At 32.7% G+C, this 20247-nt stretch overlaps 1 protein-coding gene across 6 annotated transcripts in view; it reads left to right on the forward strand.

Annotated features, from left to right (window-relative positions):
• The window catches only part of LOC127712258 (uncharacterized), a 44342-nt gene that overhangs the window by 20367 nt on the left and 3728 nt on the right, over positions 1–20247 (forward strand). For 3 of the 6 annotated variants that reach the window (XM_052218603.1, XM_052218600.1, XM_052218604.1), the window contains 5 exons: positions 13507–13937; positions 15083–15334; positions 16056–16367; positions 17139–17153; positions 19444–19585. In XM_052218603.1, coding sequence (XP_052074563.1) covers positions 13514–13937; positions 15083–15334; positions 16056–16367; positions 17139–17153; positions 19444–19585 — 1145 coding nt within the window. In that variant the 5' untranslated portion in view covers positions 13507–13513. Of the gene's footprint in view, positions 1–6684; positions 7240–13506; positions 13938–15082; positions 15335–16055; positions 16368–17138; positions 17154–19443; positions 19586–20247 lie in introns of those variants that run through there. The other 3 variants (XM_052218598.1, XM_052218599.1, XM_052218601.1) reach the window with 3 other exon arrangements.

A 20247-nucleotide genomic window follows, 5' to 3' on the forward strand; every position in this document is an offset into this window, starting at 1 on the left:
AAACTTTGGCATTGGTTTCTTTTGACCAAATTTTATTAAGTATTTATATATGTCCGTACAAACAAGCTACTTCATTATTTCATTAATATTCGATCTATAGTAAGACAGTATAGGCCAATGACATGAGATGAAGTATTATATCGATATCCAGCTACGAACAAAGTGATCTTTTGCACCAATAATTGTGTAAAAAGGTAAGAAGATTATGCAAACTGTATATTTATATTGATGCCTTTAAAATGCTACGTTCTCAAAGGCTTATTTTTTAAGGGAGCTACCATTTGATTTTTATGGGGGGGGGGGGTTTAATTGTTAGTTGTAATCTCTGTCCTGCCTTTTTATTTTTCACTCTATTCGGTCCTGCCTTTTTTTTATTAGTTTATCCTGACTGTTTTTACATAAATTGTCATCCTGCCTTTTTTGCCAAGTTGCTCATTTTTTTTTTTACTCAAAACTCCTGTCCTAGCCCCCCACCCCTAAAAATCAAATGGTAGCTCCCTAAGTCAAGAGAGCATTTAGACATTTTGTGTAAAGATGTTCTTGAGCGTTTCGTAATGCTTAAAAACATCTCCATTCCATGTGAAGGATCGTGCAACTGCAATGGTATTGTTGCTGAAACCTTTAATCTTTGATATCAAGTTTTGACCATAAGAGATATTTGGTGGGTTCCTTTTCCCCTAGATAGATTCTATATCAAAGAATTGAATTTTGTTGTTTACCGGACTTAACTTACTTATGGTCAATTTTGTATTCTTGTCGTTAACTGTGCGTTATATTAACAATTTAACAGTGACCACAAAGACCTTCTTTATATACCAAATTCCCTAAATAACAGAAACATTTAAAATACAACACTGCTAAGACAGCATAGCTATATCGAAAGGGAACGATATATTCTTGTTTCAACTTGACTTGTAAATACATGAGTATTGAATTATAAAATTCCCAAAGGGTGTCAGATATAAGGTCATCTCGGTTTTTAAAAAGTGATACTATCTCTCTTATCATACCACGCCTTTTTCTGGTCTGATTTTTAAACTCACTAGGTGTCTGTCCTTACATAAGACCAGTCGTAATATATACTTATATAATAGGGTAGTTGTCAATGGTTCCCATTGAATATTTATCGTTACGAAGATCAGATTGTATACAACGAGATAATATCTGTGTCGACAAAGACTTTCTGTTAATCACTTCACTGTCCAATATCTATTACATTTAAACTAATTAACACCAAAAATAAAAACCCACTCCCTTGTAAACAAAATCTTTATTTTTATGAAAGAATTTATGTGTCCCCACCATAAATAACATGCACAAGAAAGTTATCTGCATACTGTTTGACTTTTGGTCCTTATCATATATATATCTGATGTTACCATGGTTACATGTATCATCTTAACATTATTGGTTCAATTTAACAATTTTTTTCATATCCAGTCGTATCATATACAATTTTTTAACATTTCAACAGCTAATGTTTATGTTCATGGTGGCCATTTTGACCAACAACAAAAACAACAACATCTTGTCTCTTAAGTGACGAGGGACGCGAACATATGGATTGTATAATAAAACACTAATAAACGACCAACAACTCTGTTAAAAAAAATTATAGACCTATCACAATTATCAGTTGTGTTGGGAAATTATTCACTTCGATTTTATGTCATAGATTATCAAATTTTTCAGATGAAGTTTTATTAATAAATGAAAATCAATTTGGATTTAGAAGTGGATATTCAACAGTAGATCGCATATTTATACTACATTCTTTCTTTGAAATTTTGAAATTAAAAAAGAAAAAAATGTTTTGTGCGTTTGTGGATTTTTAAAAAGCGCACAGTCAGAAGAGACGCTTAATGGTATAGGATGTTATTGAATAACATTAATGGTCATATGTTTACAATAATTCATAAGATGTATGATAATATTAAGTCATGTTTATCTTATAAAGGCAATAAATCAGATTATTTTCCTAGCAATGTTGGTCTACGTCAAGGGGAAAATTTATCTCCTTTTCTGTTCTCGCTTTTCTTAAATGATTTGGAAAACTTTCTAAGCAACGAGAACGTGATTGGTTTGAACACTATTGAAGATGCACTAGAAGAAAAATTTAATGTTTATGTTAAACTTTTTGCAATTCTCTGTGCAGATGATACTGTGCTAATGGATGAATCGGCCAAGAACCTTCAATTGTTGCTTGATAAATTCCAGTCATATTGTAATGTCTGGAAAATAAAAGTTAATGTTGAAAAAACAAAAACTTTTAATTTTAGTAATGGTAGACAACCCCAAAATCTTAGGTTTACATATGATAACTCTGTCATTGATATCGTTCCAGAAATTAACTATCTTGGGATCTATTTTTCCCGAAATGGCACATTCAAATACTGTAGAAAACACCTAGCAGAAAAAACTACCAAGGCAATGTATGAGGTGATCAAAAAGGGGACAAAACATGGCTTATCTATTAGTTGTCAATTAGATTTATTTGACGAATTAGTGAAATCTTATTGTACGGTTGTGAAATTTGGGGGTTTGGGAATAACGACATTCTGGAGAGAGTTCAATCAAAATTTTGTAAGCTTCTTCTGCACTTGAAGTCTTCTACCCGAAATTGTGTAATATATGGTGAACTTGGACGATATCCCATCAATTTAGATATTAAAGTCCGTATGGTATCATTTTGGGTGAAACTAGTATGTGGTAAACCAATTAAATTATCAGCTACTATTTATAAACTAATGTATAAGCTGTCAAATGAAAATGATGTAAATTTTAGTTTATTAAATTATGTAGAATCTATTTTTAATGAAAAGGGATTATCTTTCGTGTGGTTATCTCAAACATGTAGTATATGTGACATTTGGTTAAAGGATACCATCAGAAGATCACTCCAAGATCAGTTTCAACAAACATGGTTTTCAAATGTGCAAGCATGTTCGAAAACATTAAATTGTCGAGTTTTTAAGGATACTTTTGGCTTTAAGAACTATTTAGATATTTTAGAATTCCGCGATATTTACACTTTATGCAAATTTAGAACCATCAACCATAAATTACCTATTGAGACATAGAGGTGGACAAGTATTCAGAGCAATAGACGAACTTGTAAATTGTGTAATTCAAAAGATCTTGGAGATGAGTTTCATTATATAATGAAGTGTAAAGATATGTCAGTAAAAAGAAACACATGTATTGATAAAAAGTATGTATATCGCCCAAATATATTGATGTTTAAGGAACTTACGAATCCAAAAAAAAAATCTAAATTGAGAAAGCTGTGTAACTTCATTAGATATATAAATTTCCATGTGTGCTCTCCTGGCTAGATACAATCAGTACAATTGTAAAAAGTGTTCACATTTTGCTCTGTGTATTCATGTATGTCATGTAGTGTCTGTATACTATTGTAATTGCAAAGGTTTGACATAATAAAGATATATATATATATATATATATATATATAATCCCGGCCAGGGAAGAACAAAAAATTTGCTTTCGCAAATTTACAGATCTAACATTGTTGGGCTGTTATTTAGACGAATTATATATACAGAATGTTTTCAGCCTTGTATCACCATCACTGGTGATCCGATGGATAAATTTTGTCGTAGAGTTGTCACTGGTTCAGACGTATTTATAATATAATTATTTCTGTGACTGCATCCTGCATTAATTTGTAAGATCCTCTACGATAAATAATTCAGCTGATCTGTAATATTCCATCTTCATGTCTTATATATCATGTACTGACGAGGAAAGGTAACACCCGGCCACCGAAAGCTTGATTTTGTCGAGCCTAGGTGGTCGAGTGGTCTAGCACGTCGGGCATAGTGCAAGGCGATTTGGTGCCACGATATCTCAGTAGCATGAGTTCGAATCCGGGCAAGGGAAGAACAAAATATTTGCTTCCGCAAATTTACAGATCTAACATTGTTGGGCTGTTATTCAGACGAATTATATATATATATAATTAAGTACGTCTGAACCAATGACAACTCTACGATAGATTTTATCCATCGGATCACCAGTGATGGTGATACAAGGCCGAAACACATTCTGTATACATAATTCGTCTAAATAACAGCCCAACAATGTTAGATCTGTAAATTTTCGGAAGCAAATGTTTTGTTCTTCCCTGGCTGGGATTCGAACTCATGCTACTGAGATATCGTGGCACCAAATCGCCTTGCACTATGCCGGCACTATGCCCGACTATATATATATATATATAGTAACATAATAAAGTGTTATATTGTTTAAAGAGAGGCGTATTTCTCATTGATCTAATACATTCATAACTGTTCAGTTACTAGTGTACAATTAGCTTCTAAACCGTTCGTTTATATTTATAGTAAGATGTGAGATTATATTTTGAAGGCATATAAATGTTTGGGTTTCAGAGTTATTTTATGTCGAATTCGTCAATTCTTCATAGATAGAAAACTGTTGGACCAAAATCACATATAATCTAAAACCAAGCTGAGGATTTCATTAAATTTTAAGATCTACGACCTTGTGAGCACGCAAATACAACCTACATGTATATCTTATGTAGTGTTCTTTGACGTGGCGAGCGTAACGCATTACATTTCATATTTTTCAATGAGATATCACATCAGCTTTCATATTTATCAAGGGTCGGCAAGGACATCGATCTAATTTTATGCATTTGAAGCAATAAAAACACCAAACAATACCAGGCTAAATGAAGAAATTAGAAGTGGGACATTTTAAATCAAAGTTTGCTATATAAGCAGTAATTCAATATGTGAAACGTTGTCAAGAAATAATCAATTAAAAAAGTGCGTCGTTTTATTTCAATATTACTGTCTTGTTATTATAACCATAAACAACATACTTTCGCTTACTTTTCATGTTGTACATATAATATATTTTTTTTATATTATAAAAGTTTACCCTATTTTACAAAGACTTTTTTCCAATAAGTTTTATGACAGTTAGAGGTATTTGTTTGTCACGACAAGGCTTTCTACAAAGATTCTAATTTGATAATTTGTCTTATCTAATAACGACAAATGAAATCAATATAATTTCACCACTTTCTAATCATGCTTAAAAAATAATCTTCCAATTAAAATTGATCCAAAGCCTACTTTATTATAATTGTTGACTTACGAGTAATTTTGTGTCTTAAATTTTGTTGTGAAACGAAGACTAGGACAACAATGTAGTAGATGCCAAAAAGTCAATAAAACAATAAAAAATATATCAATCATGGCTCTTCTAAACGGTGGGTAAAAGAAGAAGTTCTGTAAAGATGACCTCAAAAGTTCATATTGAACAACACTATCATCAATCCTGATGTACGTATGGTACCAGTTTGACTGCGCATGTCATGTGTCCTGATGTACGTATGATACCAGTTTGACTGTGCATGCCATGTGTTCATGGAATAACAACTGTAGATCATGAGAAAAAACAAACGTACAAACACCAACAAACACTTAACTCACATGAGAAAAACAAACTTACAAACAAAGAAAAAAACTAACAAACAATACACGGTCCAAATAGCCTGAATTGGTACATGCACACAATTTTGACTAGTTTTACTAGCGCACAAAACATCCCTTCTGCCTATCTAGACCACATGTGGTAAATTATGTATCAATCAGGCAAACGCAGAATCACACCAGTTGTTTTCAATATAAAAATAAGGAGATGTGGTATGATTGCCAAGAGACAACTATCCACCAAAGTTCAAATGAAATGGGTGTTAGCAATTATAGGCAACCATACGGCCTTCAACAGTGAGAAAAAAAAACCATTCCGTATAGTCAGCTATAAAATACCCCGACATGAAAAATATAAAAAAAATCAAATGAGAAATCTAACGGCCTAATTTATAACAAAACAATTTACGAAAAACACATATTACAGACATGAACCAACGACAACCTCTGAACTACAGGCTCCTGACTTGGGACAGGCACATAAAGAATTTGGCGGGGTTAAACATGTTTGTGAGCGCTCAATCCTCCCCTAACCTGGGACAGTGGTGTTACAGCACAACATAAGAACAGACTATAAAAATCAGTCTATAAATGATATTTTGCTGTGGGAGAACAGGCTTTGAACGCAATTATATGACATACATTCCTATCTTTATTAATTGTGTTTAGTAAATTCAAATACTTTTCATTGAAGAAGATGGCATAAAAGTGTTTCTCCTTTCAATAGAAAAAGCTCAAAGAAAAAATATTGCGATCCAATTTTTTAAACGATTTGTTAAATAAAGTTTCAATTGCGAAATTGTCTTTCTGTTAATTAATTTGCACTTTTTTGTGTTAGTAATTAAATACCTTCATTAAGCGAATCATTTATAAAAGATAGCATTTAAACTTATAGATTACAAAGGGCGTAGAATGTCATGATATCTCTGTAAAAAGATAAGTGATATGCTTTTGGTTATTTTAAATCTTTTAAATGTTAATTTAATTCGTAAAATACACAATATGTTCATTGACAATAGGAATTAAATGGCTCTTTGGGGGGTAAACGAGTCGTATCCAAAATTGTTAGTATCTGTACTAAGCGTGTCTTCAAGCATAGCTAAAGTCTATGTGATTGACCTTGCCCGCCCGTTGGTATGTGTTTAGCTTTACTATTGTTAGTAAACCCAGGGAGGTAGATTTTTGTATATATTAAGTTCTACCTTGTCTACCGTCTATATTTGTCACGAGGGTTAATATACACAACTGGAGTATAACATATTTCCGTGGTGTTCACAATATATAACATCATCAGGGATCGATTTTGAAAAGCTTTCATATATTTATCAGTTAATTAAATGAAAATATTGGAAATAATCCGAGAAAATCAATTCAACACATCTTCACTTTTATGATGTTCAAACAAGTATGGAGAAATTACTGTGGATATCTTTATGAGTTTTGTTTCGATAAAGTAAAATCATGATAACAAGTAAAACAATATTGTGATAAAACCAGAAGCTTCCGAATGTAATTTTCATGGCATCACATGTAGTACTGTAGGATAATATACTGTGGCAAGTTAGTGTTTTAAAATGAAGGGATTAAAAGGGAATTTAAAGAAGCCTCGCCAATTCAATCAAATGGCTTCGACTATCCCGCCTAATTTTCTGCCACCATTCGCAAATGTTGATCAGCCTAAGGATGACCGGCATCGAAAGCGAGGCGAACATCAATACACTAAATTTAAAGGACCATACGAAAACGAGTTTATGAGGTAAATAATGGAATGTACATGTATATATATTTAAAAATAATGTTTTGCTTAGCAAACTTTAATCTACGTGTACAGTATTTTCTGTCTTTGCTTTTATTTACACGTGTGCATTGCATATAGAACTTGGCTAACCGTATAATTGAAAATACATATCCATTTAGCAATTTGAGGGTGATGGCAAGCCTTTATAATTCTAGTAATACCTTTAACACTTCAGGCGCGATTTAGAATTTGACATTAGGGTAGTATCTGTATGTCGTTTTTGGTTCTATGTTTTCCATTGATGTTCACTTCTTGTATATGTCTGATGTTCACTTCTTGTATATGTCTAGTAATCATTCTGTGTAATAGTGTTATATAGCTCCTCCAACAATGGGACGAACACAAACAATTTGTTACGAGGAAATGGACAAAAATAGTGCTATTTGTCTATATTGAATTCATTTCATATGGTCTGGCTATATCACAGCACACCTGTCTACATTCAGAACTATAAGAACTGGGATATGGTGTTTCCATTTCAGACTTGTCTATGTTCGGAACTATAAGAACCTGTCATATGGTTTTTCCATTTTACACCTGTCTATATTCGGAGTTTTTAGGACTAGGCACATGATGTGTACATTTTACAACTTTTCTACATTCGGAACAATTAGGACTTATCATATAGTTTTTCCATTTGAAGGCTAGTCTACATTTGGAAGAGTTAGGACATACGGTGTTTGCAGTTACAATTCAAGACCTGTTCAACTGCAGACTACATACGTAGTTTCTTGTTATACTTCTGTTTTAATGCAGTCTTCTTTGTGTCTCCTTTTACTCCTTTCCTTCGTTGTATGATATTAAAACATCTTGAGGGGAATTCTTTAAATATTTTATTAGCATAAAGTCTTAACATTTTTTTTATATATCACACACCAAGACTATGAAACTGGTATATCACTTATTTATTCATATAAATATAGATATACATTTAAATAATAAAAAACACCACATTTTCACATCATTTTTAAATTTGTGCATGATTTACGTAAGAAGTCGGTCTTCTGTGAAATATATTAAGAAATATTTCAAATGATAAAGTTGGTTTTGAGAACAATTTATCAGGTGTAAGATTGACAGGCCTATCTATTTAAACTCACTTGAAATTGTAAAATCGGTCGCTACTTATAATTATTCAGTCCAGGAGTCCAATATAAAAATATGATATCACTTGATCCGAAATTCGTGACCTATAAATTTGAGGGGGTGACACGGGGGTGCTCATTACAAAATCCCTATTTTTTTGTATTTTTTTCCCACTTTCCGAACTTTTGTTCATTTTTCCAACTTCCCTATTTTTTCCCTACTCCTCCACAGATCCCACTTTTTTTACTCCCTATATCCCACATCCCTAAAGCTCATTTCCCCAGATGCCACCTTTTTACCCCACTATATTGCACATCCCTAAAGCTCATTTCCCCAGATCCCACTTTTTTTACTCCCTATGTCTCACATCCCTAAAGCTCATTTCCACAGATCCCACTTTTTTTACTCCCTATATCACACATTCCAAAAGCTCATTTCCCCAGATCCCACTTTTTAACTTCCTATATCCCACATCCATAAAGCTCATTTCCCCAGATCCCACTTTTTTACTTCCTATATCCCACATCCCAAAAGCTCATTTCCCCAGATCCCACTTTTTTACCCCACTATATTGCACATCCCAAAAATGTGTCATCCCCCTCAAATATAGTCAATTTGCTGCACAAGTATTGAGAGCTGTAGTTTCTTCACATAGCACTAGGTTTCACCGCACATGGCTGTGGGAGAGTTTGCCAAGAACGTTTACAAGGATAAGATAAAATATTTATTAGTATAAAATCGGATTGCTACTCAATAACACAAATAAACAATAAACAATGCAAATCATGATGTACCATTTACAAAAAAGAAAAAATATTTTTGAAAAAATCTACAAGGTACTACTAATAACCAAAAAGATATCTAAAGGCTCCAATAGATCTAAATCAAAAACGCGTCCCCAGTCTGAATAGTTGTGAATAACAGAGAGACTATATATCATGCTGGTCGTCCCTAGTCTGAATAGTTGTGAATAACAGAGAGACTTTATATCATGCTGGTCGTCCCCAGTCTAAATAGTTGTGAATAGATTAACAGAGAGACTATATATCATGCTGGTCGTCCCCAGTCTAAATAGTTGTGAATAGATTAACAGAGAGACTATATATCATGCTGGTCGTCCCCAGTCTAAATAGTTGTGAATAGATTAACAGAGAGACTATCTATCTTGCTGGTCGTCCCCAGTCTAAATAGTTGTGAATAGATTAACAGAGAGACAATCTATCATGCTGGTCGTCCCCAGTCTAAATAGTTGTGAATAGATTAACAGAGAGACTATCTATCATGCTGGTCGTCCCCAGTCTAAATAGTTGTGAATAGATTAACAGAGAGACTATCTATCATGCTGGTCGTCCCCAGTCTAAATAGTTGTGAATAGATTAACAGAGAGACTATCTATCATGCTGGTCGTCCCCAGTCTAAATAGTTGTGAATAGATTAACAGAGAGACTATCTATCATGCTGGTCGTCCCCAGTCTAAATAGTTGTGAATAGATTAACAGAGAGACTATATATCATGCTGGTCGTCCCCAGTCTAAATAGTTGTGAATAGATTAACAGAGAGACTATATATCATGCTGGTCGTCCCCAGTCTGAATAGTTGTGAATAGATTAACAGACAGACTATCTATCATGCTGGTCGTCCCCAGTCTAAATAGTTGTGACTAGATTACCAGAGAGACTATCTATCATGCTGGTCGTCCCCAGTCTAAATAGTTGTGACTAGATTAACAGAGAGACTATCTATCATGCTGGTCGTCCCCAGTCTAAATAGTTGTGACTAGATTAACAGAGAGACTATCTATCATGCTGGTCGTCCCCAGTCTAAATAGTTGTGACTAGATTAACAGAGAGACTATCTATCATGCTGGTCGTCCCCAGTCTAAATAGTTGTGATTAACAGAGAGACTATCTATCATGCTGGTCGTCCCCAGTCTAAATAATTGTGAATAGATTAACAGAGAGACTATATATCATGCTGGTCGTCCCCAGTCTAAATAGTTGTGAATAGATTAACAGAGAGACTATATATCATGCTGGTCGTCCCCAGTCTGAATAGTTGTGAATAGATTAACAGAGAGACTATCTATCATGCTGGTCGTCCCCAGTCTAAATAGTTGTGAATAGATTAACAGAGAGACTATCTATCATGCTGGTCGTCCCCAGTCTAAATAGTTGTGAATAGATTAACAGAGAGACTATCTATCATGCTGGTCGTCCCCAGTCTAAATAGTTGTGAATAGATTAACAGAGAGACTATCTATCATGCTGGTCGTCCCCAGTCTAAATAGTTGTGAATAGATTAACAGAGAGACTATATATCATGCTGGTCATGAACAATTCTGTAAGAAGACTTGGGACTAAATTAAGGAAAGCTTAAAAAGATATGAATCAATAAGGTATCCAATATTTGCATAAGAAGCTGTAGATATAAATAGACAAGAAAAATATAGTCTTTTAAGAATAAGCAGTGTTCCTTAGAAATTTGATAATACTTATAAGTATGAGCAAATAGACTTTTTATATATTTATACAAACTAGATTATCTGTTAACATACTACAAACCTTGGACGACATTAAAGCTTTTTATGTAAAACGGCAATTTAATTTGAAGTGCTAACGATCCAGTGGGCGTGATGGATATACCATGGGGTTCGTATATCTTTTAAACATGAAAGTCACTTTGTACTTTAAATTAATGATCATTTATTTCGTGAAAAGTGCTCATTTCACGAAATAAATCTATTTGTTGAGACCGCCTAATACTTTAGTTTTTCAATTTAACAAAATACGAAAACTTTTTGAAGAAATCTGAATTATCTACATTCTGATAATAGATCAGAAATATTTGATGATGTTTTTTTTTTACTTTTAATTCAGGGCAAATTTATCGCAAACAAAATCCCTGCACTAACATGACAAAATGGAAAGAAAGGACAAACAGAATTTTGTTCTTGTCTTCCATCTCAATGAGGTCCCTCACTTGAAACAAGCTTTTAAAATGAAAAAAGAAGTTATTTATTGTTCATATTTGTAAACTTAACAAAGCGTTTGAATCGGACACCCAAGTTAAGTTAGTTTAACTTTAATCAACCTAGTGAATTGCAGCAGAATCTAATTGTTCTGTATTGTTTCACATGATGTTTATCTCGGGGCCTGTTACACATTACTACAAGGCATTGGTTTTGCTATCTGTAGAAGGACGCACGTTAACCTCTGGAACCCAGATGACCTTCATTTGTTTACATTCTATTTCTTTGGTCTCTGGTGGGTTGTTATATCATTGGCAATCATACCACTAGTCCTTGGTGGATTGTTATATCATTGGCAATCATACCACTAGTCCTTGGTGGATTGTTATATCATTGGCAATCATACCACTAGTCCTTGGTGGATTGTTATATCATTGGCAATCATACCACTAGTCCTTGGTTGATTGTTATATCATTGGCAATCATACCACTAGTCCTTGGTGGATTGTTATATCGTTGACAATCATACCACTAGTGCTTGGTGGATTGTTATATCATTGGCAATCATACCACTAGTCCTTGGTTGATTGTTATATCATTGGCAATCATACCACTAGTCCTTGGTGGATTGTTATATCGTTGACAATCATACCACTAGTGCTTTATTTGAGTTCTTAATTTTAAACTAATGTTATTGGGTAGATCAAGTTATATTAGTGCAGTCTAGTAGTGGTTTCAAAATTGCAAAAACCTGAAAATAAGACTTTATAAAAAGTAACCTCCGAAGCAATTTGTTTGTGTATAGAGAAGGTCATGTTACCTTTGAAATTTTTGCAGTTCTAGTTAAATAAACAAATTCATTCAATTATTCTGCCATATAAAGTGGTTAATATTTATATATTTTTGTCAGTGCTATATAAATAAACTGTCAATAGAAACTGTTAAATCTTTTTGATGCTGGAACAAAATTTCTTTTGAAAAATAATCTATATATTTTAATATTTTATGGAAATCAATTGACACGAACACACTTTCAAAATAAAAAGGATTTTAAATTGGTATTTTCTCCACTCGAGTAAAAATTACTATTCACCAAATAGAAATGTATTATCAATTTAAATAGGTAAAATGTTATATACTTGCTAAGTCATGTCGTGTTACCAACGAGACCAGCCTCTCACAAACAAACTTCAATTTCTTTCGGAAAAGAAAAGAAAAATACTTATGAAAATAAAAATTACTTATGCGTAACTTTGATCATTAGTTTTAAAGAAAGTAAAGTGACCGTAGTCACGTCATATAACGTAAGAAATGTCACTTAGTTTTTATATAGGATAAGTGGTGTTAATAGTTAGCTGTGATTATAATGTAATATAACTAAAGTATGACAGATGGGTAAGAAGATTTCTAATAATATTTGTATGTATATTTATAAATATCAATTTGGATATATTCTCGATTCAAACCATAATAATAATAATGATTATAATGTAATATAACTAAAGTATGACAGATGGGTAAGAAGATTTCTAATAATATTTGTATGTATATTTATAAATATCAATTTGGATATATTCTCGATTCAAACCATAATAATAATAATAATAATAATAATAATAATAATAATAATAATAATAATGATTGATAATAAACAAATAAAAAACAATAAAACTTTTAAGAATTTTTTTCAAGTATATTTATTTTATGAGAGCGAAATTTATTTGGGGGATAGATTTAGTCGTTGTTTTCCTGAAAGCTTACACCAGTAAAAAGTTTTATGTAGACTATTGTTTGTACTTCTGCCTTTGTTTTCTATTATATCGGAGTTCAGTGTTTTTTATTGTCAGTCCTGTAATGTTCTTGTAACTTTCACTGATTAGATTGGAAGAGTTGCGATACCAATAAGACTATGCTAACTAACAATTTAACCTGACCACATGTTCATATAGCTGAGATATAAAAAGAAGAAATGGGTGAGCTAGTCTAAAGTCAGAACCTTTTAAGCGGTTGTCTTCAGTCATATTAAATGGTTTGTTATGAAATTTTGGAAATATATTCTTAATGGCAATTCTTTGATGGATAATCTGTTTAATCTATTAGCATTTTTTTTACTGAAGGCTATTTATAAAATCTATATTGCCCACTAATCACTATACATTGTTTCTTTTAGAGCTAATATGGACCAGAATTGGGCAAAGAAAATGAATATAGCCAACAAAGAAAGAGAAAACGTAGCCAGAATAGTATGGCTGTTAATGGATGCAGGAACCTTTGCTTTACGGAGCACATTTGACAGTGTCCATCCGCCATTAAACCTGAGGGAGCACCTGTCTCAGGCACACATCAAGGCCGTACTACAACGTCTGCATACCTCCAACGTCATCAACGACAAACTATGGGAGATGTTATACCCTCTTAATAAGAAACACACCACGTCACAGCAGTACGACAGCAGGGCTTTGTGTATCTTACTACAGTCTATATGTCATCTGTGTCCGCCATATCCAAATGGTTGGGGCGTGGCACCACTTCCCACCGATAGCAGTCTTAGCGCAGACATTGTTCGATTACAACTCTTACACCAGAAAGTAGCACGTATGGGTGAGTAGGGACAACACATGGTGTGGGGGTTTTATGGGAAAACTATGTGCAATAGGAATTTTCAGCCTAATTTCCCCGACTTTTTTTTCTAAGTTTGCTATTTGACGAAAAAACCCAGAATCTTCCTGCTGGTTTCGGTAATGGCTATAAAATGAAACACTGAAAACCTACGGTTTAAAAATGTGAAATCAGACCAAACATTAAAACCGTGAAAAGCAGAAAATGTATCTTAAGTACGATATTTTATATATGCAATGAATTTTTAATTATGAAGTTAAATGTGAAACAGAAAAATCTACAATAGGACTCAAAAATTTAATCCAAGAACAAGCATGTCAAACTTTTCACAAGTTCTTATGCGGTATCATGTCAAAATATGTGTATCAATTGTTGTGTTCTTTATATTTAACCATGACAAAGGGAATTCATTGGAGTACATAAATGTAGTTTTGTCTGAGTATGGTTTTCTGGCTTGCCTTCATACAAACTGATGACACAGCATAGTTTACAGGGTAATTGTCAAGGAGTGTATAGGAAATATCAAAAAGCACAAGAGACAACCAACGTCAAAAGCGACAACCAACTATAAAAATAGAGAGGTGTGCTATGATTGACAATGAAACAACTATACACCAGAGTTCAAATGAAGTGGATTTAAGCAACAATTGTCCAACATACAATTTTTAAGTATGAGCAAAACCCATACAGTATGGTCGGCCACAAAAGGTCCTGACAATATGCATTAATGTAGAGGTTTTCGTCTATGAGACAGCAACCAAAGGCACAAAAACCGTGAAGACATCTTTAGATCAACGAATGGGTCTTAACACTACTAGGACAAAAATGCCACGCATGTGTCACGCATGTACCTAAAAACGCATGTGTTACAGGTGTGGCATTTTTGCCAGTGTAGTCATGTGTCTATAAATAAAAAGATACTTAAAATAATTCTTTATTCACCAATCAAGGGACTACTATAGGCCGAATAGCGTAACTTACTTTACACAAATGTAATTGTTAAAACAAGAAACGTTATACGGAAATACTTCTTGAAAGCAATCTTATTTGAAAAAAAGGAGAACATGGATCTTATTGTTGTCTATCATCTGAATTGTATGTAATTATTATATGAATGTTTTCTTCAGATATGATATCACCAGAGGAGTTTGTAGCATTATGGAACCAGATTAAAGAAGTACTGGTTCGGTTAGGAGGTCCACCAATCAGAGTCCGTCTACACAGAATAGAACACGAGATGATAACTACAGAACTACAGAACCATTATGTCAATCTGTTCCAGGAACAATGGGCAGACGGTAGAAAACTCGTCATGACACCGAAATCTACTGGGTCTAGGAAGAGAGGAAGGTCAATGAAAAATAAGAAAGAAGAAAATGGTATGTCTTAAAAATAGAAAAAAATCAAAAGGGCTAAACACCTTCAGTGGAAGAAAAAGAGACAAATAAGTCATTAATGGATTTTTTTCATTTTGAGTGTTGGGTGTTGCTCAATATTTAGTTTATTGTGTTTGCATAATGCTAATGGACTGTTGTGTGTTTTTTCTTAGTTTTTCTTTTGACCATGGTGTTGTCTGTATTTCTTCGACTAATATTTTTGTTTCCCTCTTGGTATGGTCTCCCTCTTTTGATGATTCCATTACATGGGAGATGTAGGATATACGTCAATGAAATATTAAACCGATGACTCAAATTACAAAAAGGCAAATCATATACTAAAGTATATATTTTTTTCGAAAAAATTTTGGTTTAGAGCATTAAAAAAACATAATTGATAAAAGTATTTTGAGTCATTGGCTTCATAAATCAATTACATGAGTTTTGAATTAATACATTGAATCATATTCTAAATGAAGAAGAAGACAGAAAGTTGGTGTTAAAAATAAGAAACAAATCTGATAGACTTGGTATAGATTTGGAACAATTTTGCTAAAGTATGATATTGTGTTTGTTGAAATATCCTTGCAACTTCAGGGTTAAAAGTGGGCATGACTTGTCTAAGCGAGAATGTTAGGGATCTCATACATGAAAAGTAACTTATAGAAATTTTTTACATTGATTAAAATTACCCTTTTGACAATGTAGATATGTTTTTGTTCAGGAATACCAAAAGAAGACAAAGCCGTTTTACTGAAGACATACCGGATGTTTGTTGATAATGTACAAGCAGAAGACATTCTCGATCGTCTGCAGCAGAACCAGGTTCTGAAGTTCAGCGAACGTCAGGAGATTCTGTCTCATTCGAAAAACTCCGAGAGGATGCAAATAATCATAGAGAAAATACATACCACGAAACTGTCCTTCGGATTCAAGGCGCTTTGTGATTCTATCAAGTTCAAGTATAAAAAGTTGTACGATGTTGTCATGGCTATCAGGAAAGAAGTTTACAAACATGGAATAAAAGACACAGTTGGTAAGATAACAATTATATAACTTGATTTTTTAATGAAATTTAGAATTTTATCATTTGTTCACCAAAATTATAATTTTCTGGCAAAATATATGCCATGGACACATACACTCATTTATACATCTAGAAATTTACGTTCTATAGTTAATTCTTATAGTCTGTTTTCTACCAATTTTCCTCAAATACATGTAGTAATGTTTTTTTCTATGTATATTATATATTTCCTATACATTTTGCTATTTAAAGAAAACAGGAGAGACGAGATAAAATTAAAGTGTAAGATATGTGTTTTAATGCTAGAGTTGCTGATTTGAAATATTTATGATATATTTAAGACTTAGAGGACCTGGGTAAGCTAACCACTCTCACATTTCAGTTAATTCGTGTTCCCCTTTTCAGGAATTCATAATGCACATGTACATGTATTGGGAATGTTGAGATTCCTTTTTCCAACTCTTGTAAGTTTTTTTTCTTGGAATAGCTCGGCTAATATCACCCATTCCCAGTAGTAATATGATATAACTATTTGTTATATGTAAAGTGTTGTACTCAGACACACTTCTTCTGACTAAGTCCACTTTGCTGCAGTTGATCCCACAGAAACGTGTGTTCAGAATGCAGAGGGGTCTTGGTCGACCAGGCGATATCCATTTAAGGCCCAAAGTTTTTTTTTAAAGTAGCGTTTAAAAATAGCCATATCATAATCTTAAATGTAGCACTGCTAAAACAATTCTTTAATTTTTAATTACATATACAAATATTTTCCTTGTGCAGGGGTATATGTACCTGGTAAGTTCTCCGAGTCTTTTGGTCTTTTCTAACATTTGGAAATACAGATAATAATTTGCAAGCACAGCACTTGTAATATCAGACACGTGTTCAAGAATATTTTCATGGAAGATTTTGTATTTTGCACGTTTGCAATATAACCCGAAATAACAACTTTTTTCTATCTATTTTACCACTTGTAAGATTTTTTTTCAATAGACCAGCCACTTAATTGAGGGAGAACAGCTTTTCTTTTTTAAAAAAATATTACACTGAACAGTTTGCATTTCATCAGGTCTTCAAGAAAACACGTAGTTGTTAGACTTAGAGAAATTTTGCAGCTGTATTGCTAAACATGTAGAGATTGTTTTATTTTGCTGTAAATATATCTATATATATATATATATAATGTTGTCCGATTCGTTTATTTATGTACAAGTAATTAGCAATAGTAGTGATGCAAATCATTAAGATTTTTTTCCATTCAAAGTTGTTTTTTATTTAAATTTTTGTTAGATACGTAAGGTATTATGTAAATAATCTTTTTACATGTTGTCTTTATTTGGCATTTAATTTTTGGATACAGTAATCTCTTTATTAATTGTGTTTCTCTCTCTGAGAATGGTAACCATGTTCCTGTAACAATATATACAAAATTCTATGGCAACCCCTTAAAAATGGGGGAATAATGGAGAATTAAGGAATATATCAGTGTGATTTTTGATGATATATATATTTTTTATTGACTTGTGAAGTATTCGGTGATAAAACTGGTAAGATTAAGCACTGTCAAGACTGTATTCACTGTTGGGCTTTCTGTGTACACCAATTGATTTTAGTTTTGTGTTTGTTTCTGACTACCAAATGCACAACAATCCTCCCCTTAAAGTCTGATGTTTATAAAATATATGTTTTTATGTACTTTTTGTCGGAAAAAAGAGGAAATTATTATTCCCACCAAAAAAACAAAGATAAAGATATTAAAATGCAACAGTTTCTGAATATGTTTGCGTCCTTTGGGAAAACCCTACATAAGTTTGGGGGAAGGGAGAGGGGGGCCTCCATTTAACTTCATTATAAGCCATATATTGCCAATTTGGATATCAAACCAAAATTATTTAGACCAACAGAATCAACAGAACCCAAAGGACCAAAATATCAAAGTGTCGGAAAATATCATTAATCATACACATGACTCAGTCAGTGGCGCTCTAATTAAAACTGTTTGGAGGCAACGAAATTTTGTGAGCACAAATATCATCAATACTAAAAGAGTATTCATAGAAAAGCCAAAATGATCAAAGGTGTCTTGGCCTGCTGAGGAAATCGTCTAAAATAACAACCTTAACGGCAACATTTCTTCTGCACCAGAAGCGCATTTCAACACAAACTTCTTCAAAATCTTAATGCCACAATGATAGGAATTTAAAACTATTCGATTGGAAAAAAAAGATGAAGAAAATATAGCATATTTAAGGTGTTTTACATTTAACTCGTAAAGTATTAATAGTGCTAATGGTATTCAAATAACTTGTATTATAAAACAAGGTATTAAAACTCCTGGGATCAATTTTAGATCTAAGATAAATTTTTGCACAGTTTAAATTCTATAAACACGGTTAACACCTATATATAGTTAATATCAATGAATATATATTATCATACTGAGAACTTTAAATAACTGTGTCAAATGACCATGTATAAACGGTTTTGAATGATATATTTATTGATAAATTAAAAACTTATTTATGAGTTAAATGATCTGACATGTGCGCTGGTAACCTGATATTTCATTCTTATGTTGCTTGGTAACAGTATACAGACAACACTCTGGTATTGACACTTTTTTTAATACTTAGAATATTTCATATGCAACAAACCTGTCGGTCTCTCAGTGAAGTTAAAATCATTGAATTGCAACCTAATCAAACTTTGAAACGATACCCTTGAAAAATGAATAAAAACAAACTAGCAAAGAATAAAACAGAACGAGTAAAAAGTCCAAAACTAAAAACAAATGCTTCTTATGGGTTTTCAATGGTCCTTTTCAGTTTGATGTGAGAATCGAATTTGACGCCATTTTTGACCTTAATAAATCATTTGATTATGTCCAAATTTGGTCATAAAGTACAAATTCCTTAAAACTAGAAATTTTATATACACTAACAATAAGCTGCGTATAAGATAAACTTCATTCCAAGAAAAAGAGACTGACAGTAAAGTAACAAAACAAGAACAGATGAGCTTATCAAGTATACCTGTCATAGAATATACTTCTAATATATACCATGTTATGTTATATTGTTAACAGATGTTGTTGGCGTATGCCGGGATTCTCTATACCAGACGTACAAAGCTATGTTTGCCAAATGTCACCCGTTTTCCTGGGCTGATAACATCTCTGTAAATATAAGGGATCTTTATACACCTCTAGATATTCTGGACTCGAACGGGTAGGTATTACCGCACTGGAACATTCTGCAATTAAAAAAAAATTATATATTTTCTACACGTATTGACCAATATTTCTGCTTAATTTGTTTTAGTTTTTTCGATAATGCATTTAAAAGATTTTATATGAGTGATTTATATCATTCGAGTATTGTACCGTGAATTTAAATGCTAGACGAAGTGTATATAATATCGTTTATTAAATGATATACGATGCATTGTGGTTAATAAAAGATAGTTACCATGGTTACTAGAACGAAACCAATTTTACCCAAAAGGTAAAACATAGCGAATTTTTGTAATGGGATAAACTAATAAAAAAGGATTTTACGAGTACCATGAATATAAAAAAAATGGGAGATGTGGTATGATTGCCAATGAGACAACTATCCTCAAATGAAGAGCATATAAGCAATCATAGGCAACCGTACTGCCTTCACCAATGGAAAAAAAACCATACCGTATGATCGGCTATAACAAGGCACTGAAATGAAAAACTGTCGGACTATTTTATTACAAAACAATTTACGAAAAAACAACTATGATAAGCATGAACCAACGACAACCAAAAAAGCTGTTGTAGATTATCTAAAAAAACCCAGACAATTTATACGTGCCATACTTTATATCGTTTATTTAAAAGATATGCCTAGTGCTTTATGTG

This window comes from Mytilus californianus, unplaced genomic scaffold (genome assembly GCF_021869535.1).
Source record: "Mytilus californianus isolate M0D057914Y unplaced genomic scaffold, xbMytCali1.0.p SCAF_8, whole genome shotgun sequence".
Taxonomy (NCBI): Eukaryota; Metazoa; Mollusca; class Bivalvia; order Mytilida; family Mytilidae; genus Mytilus; species Mytilus californianus.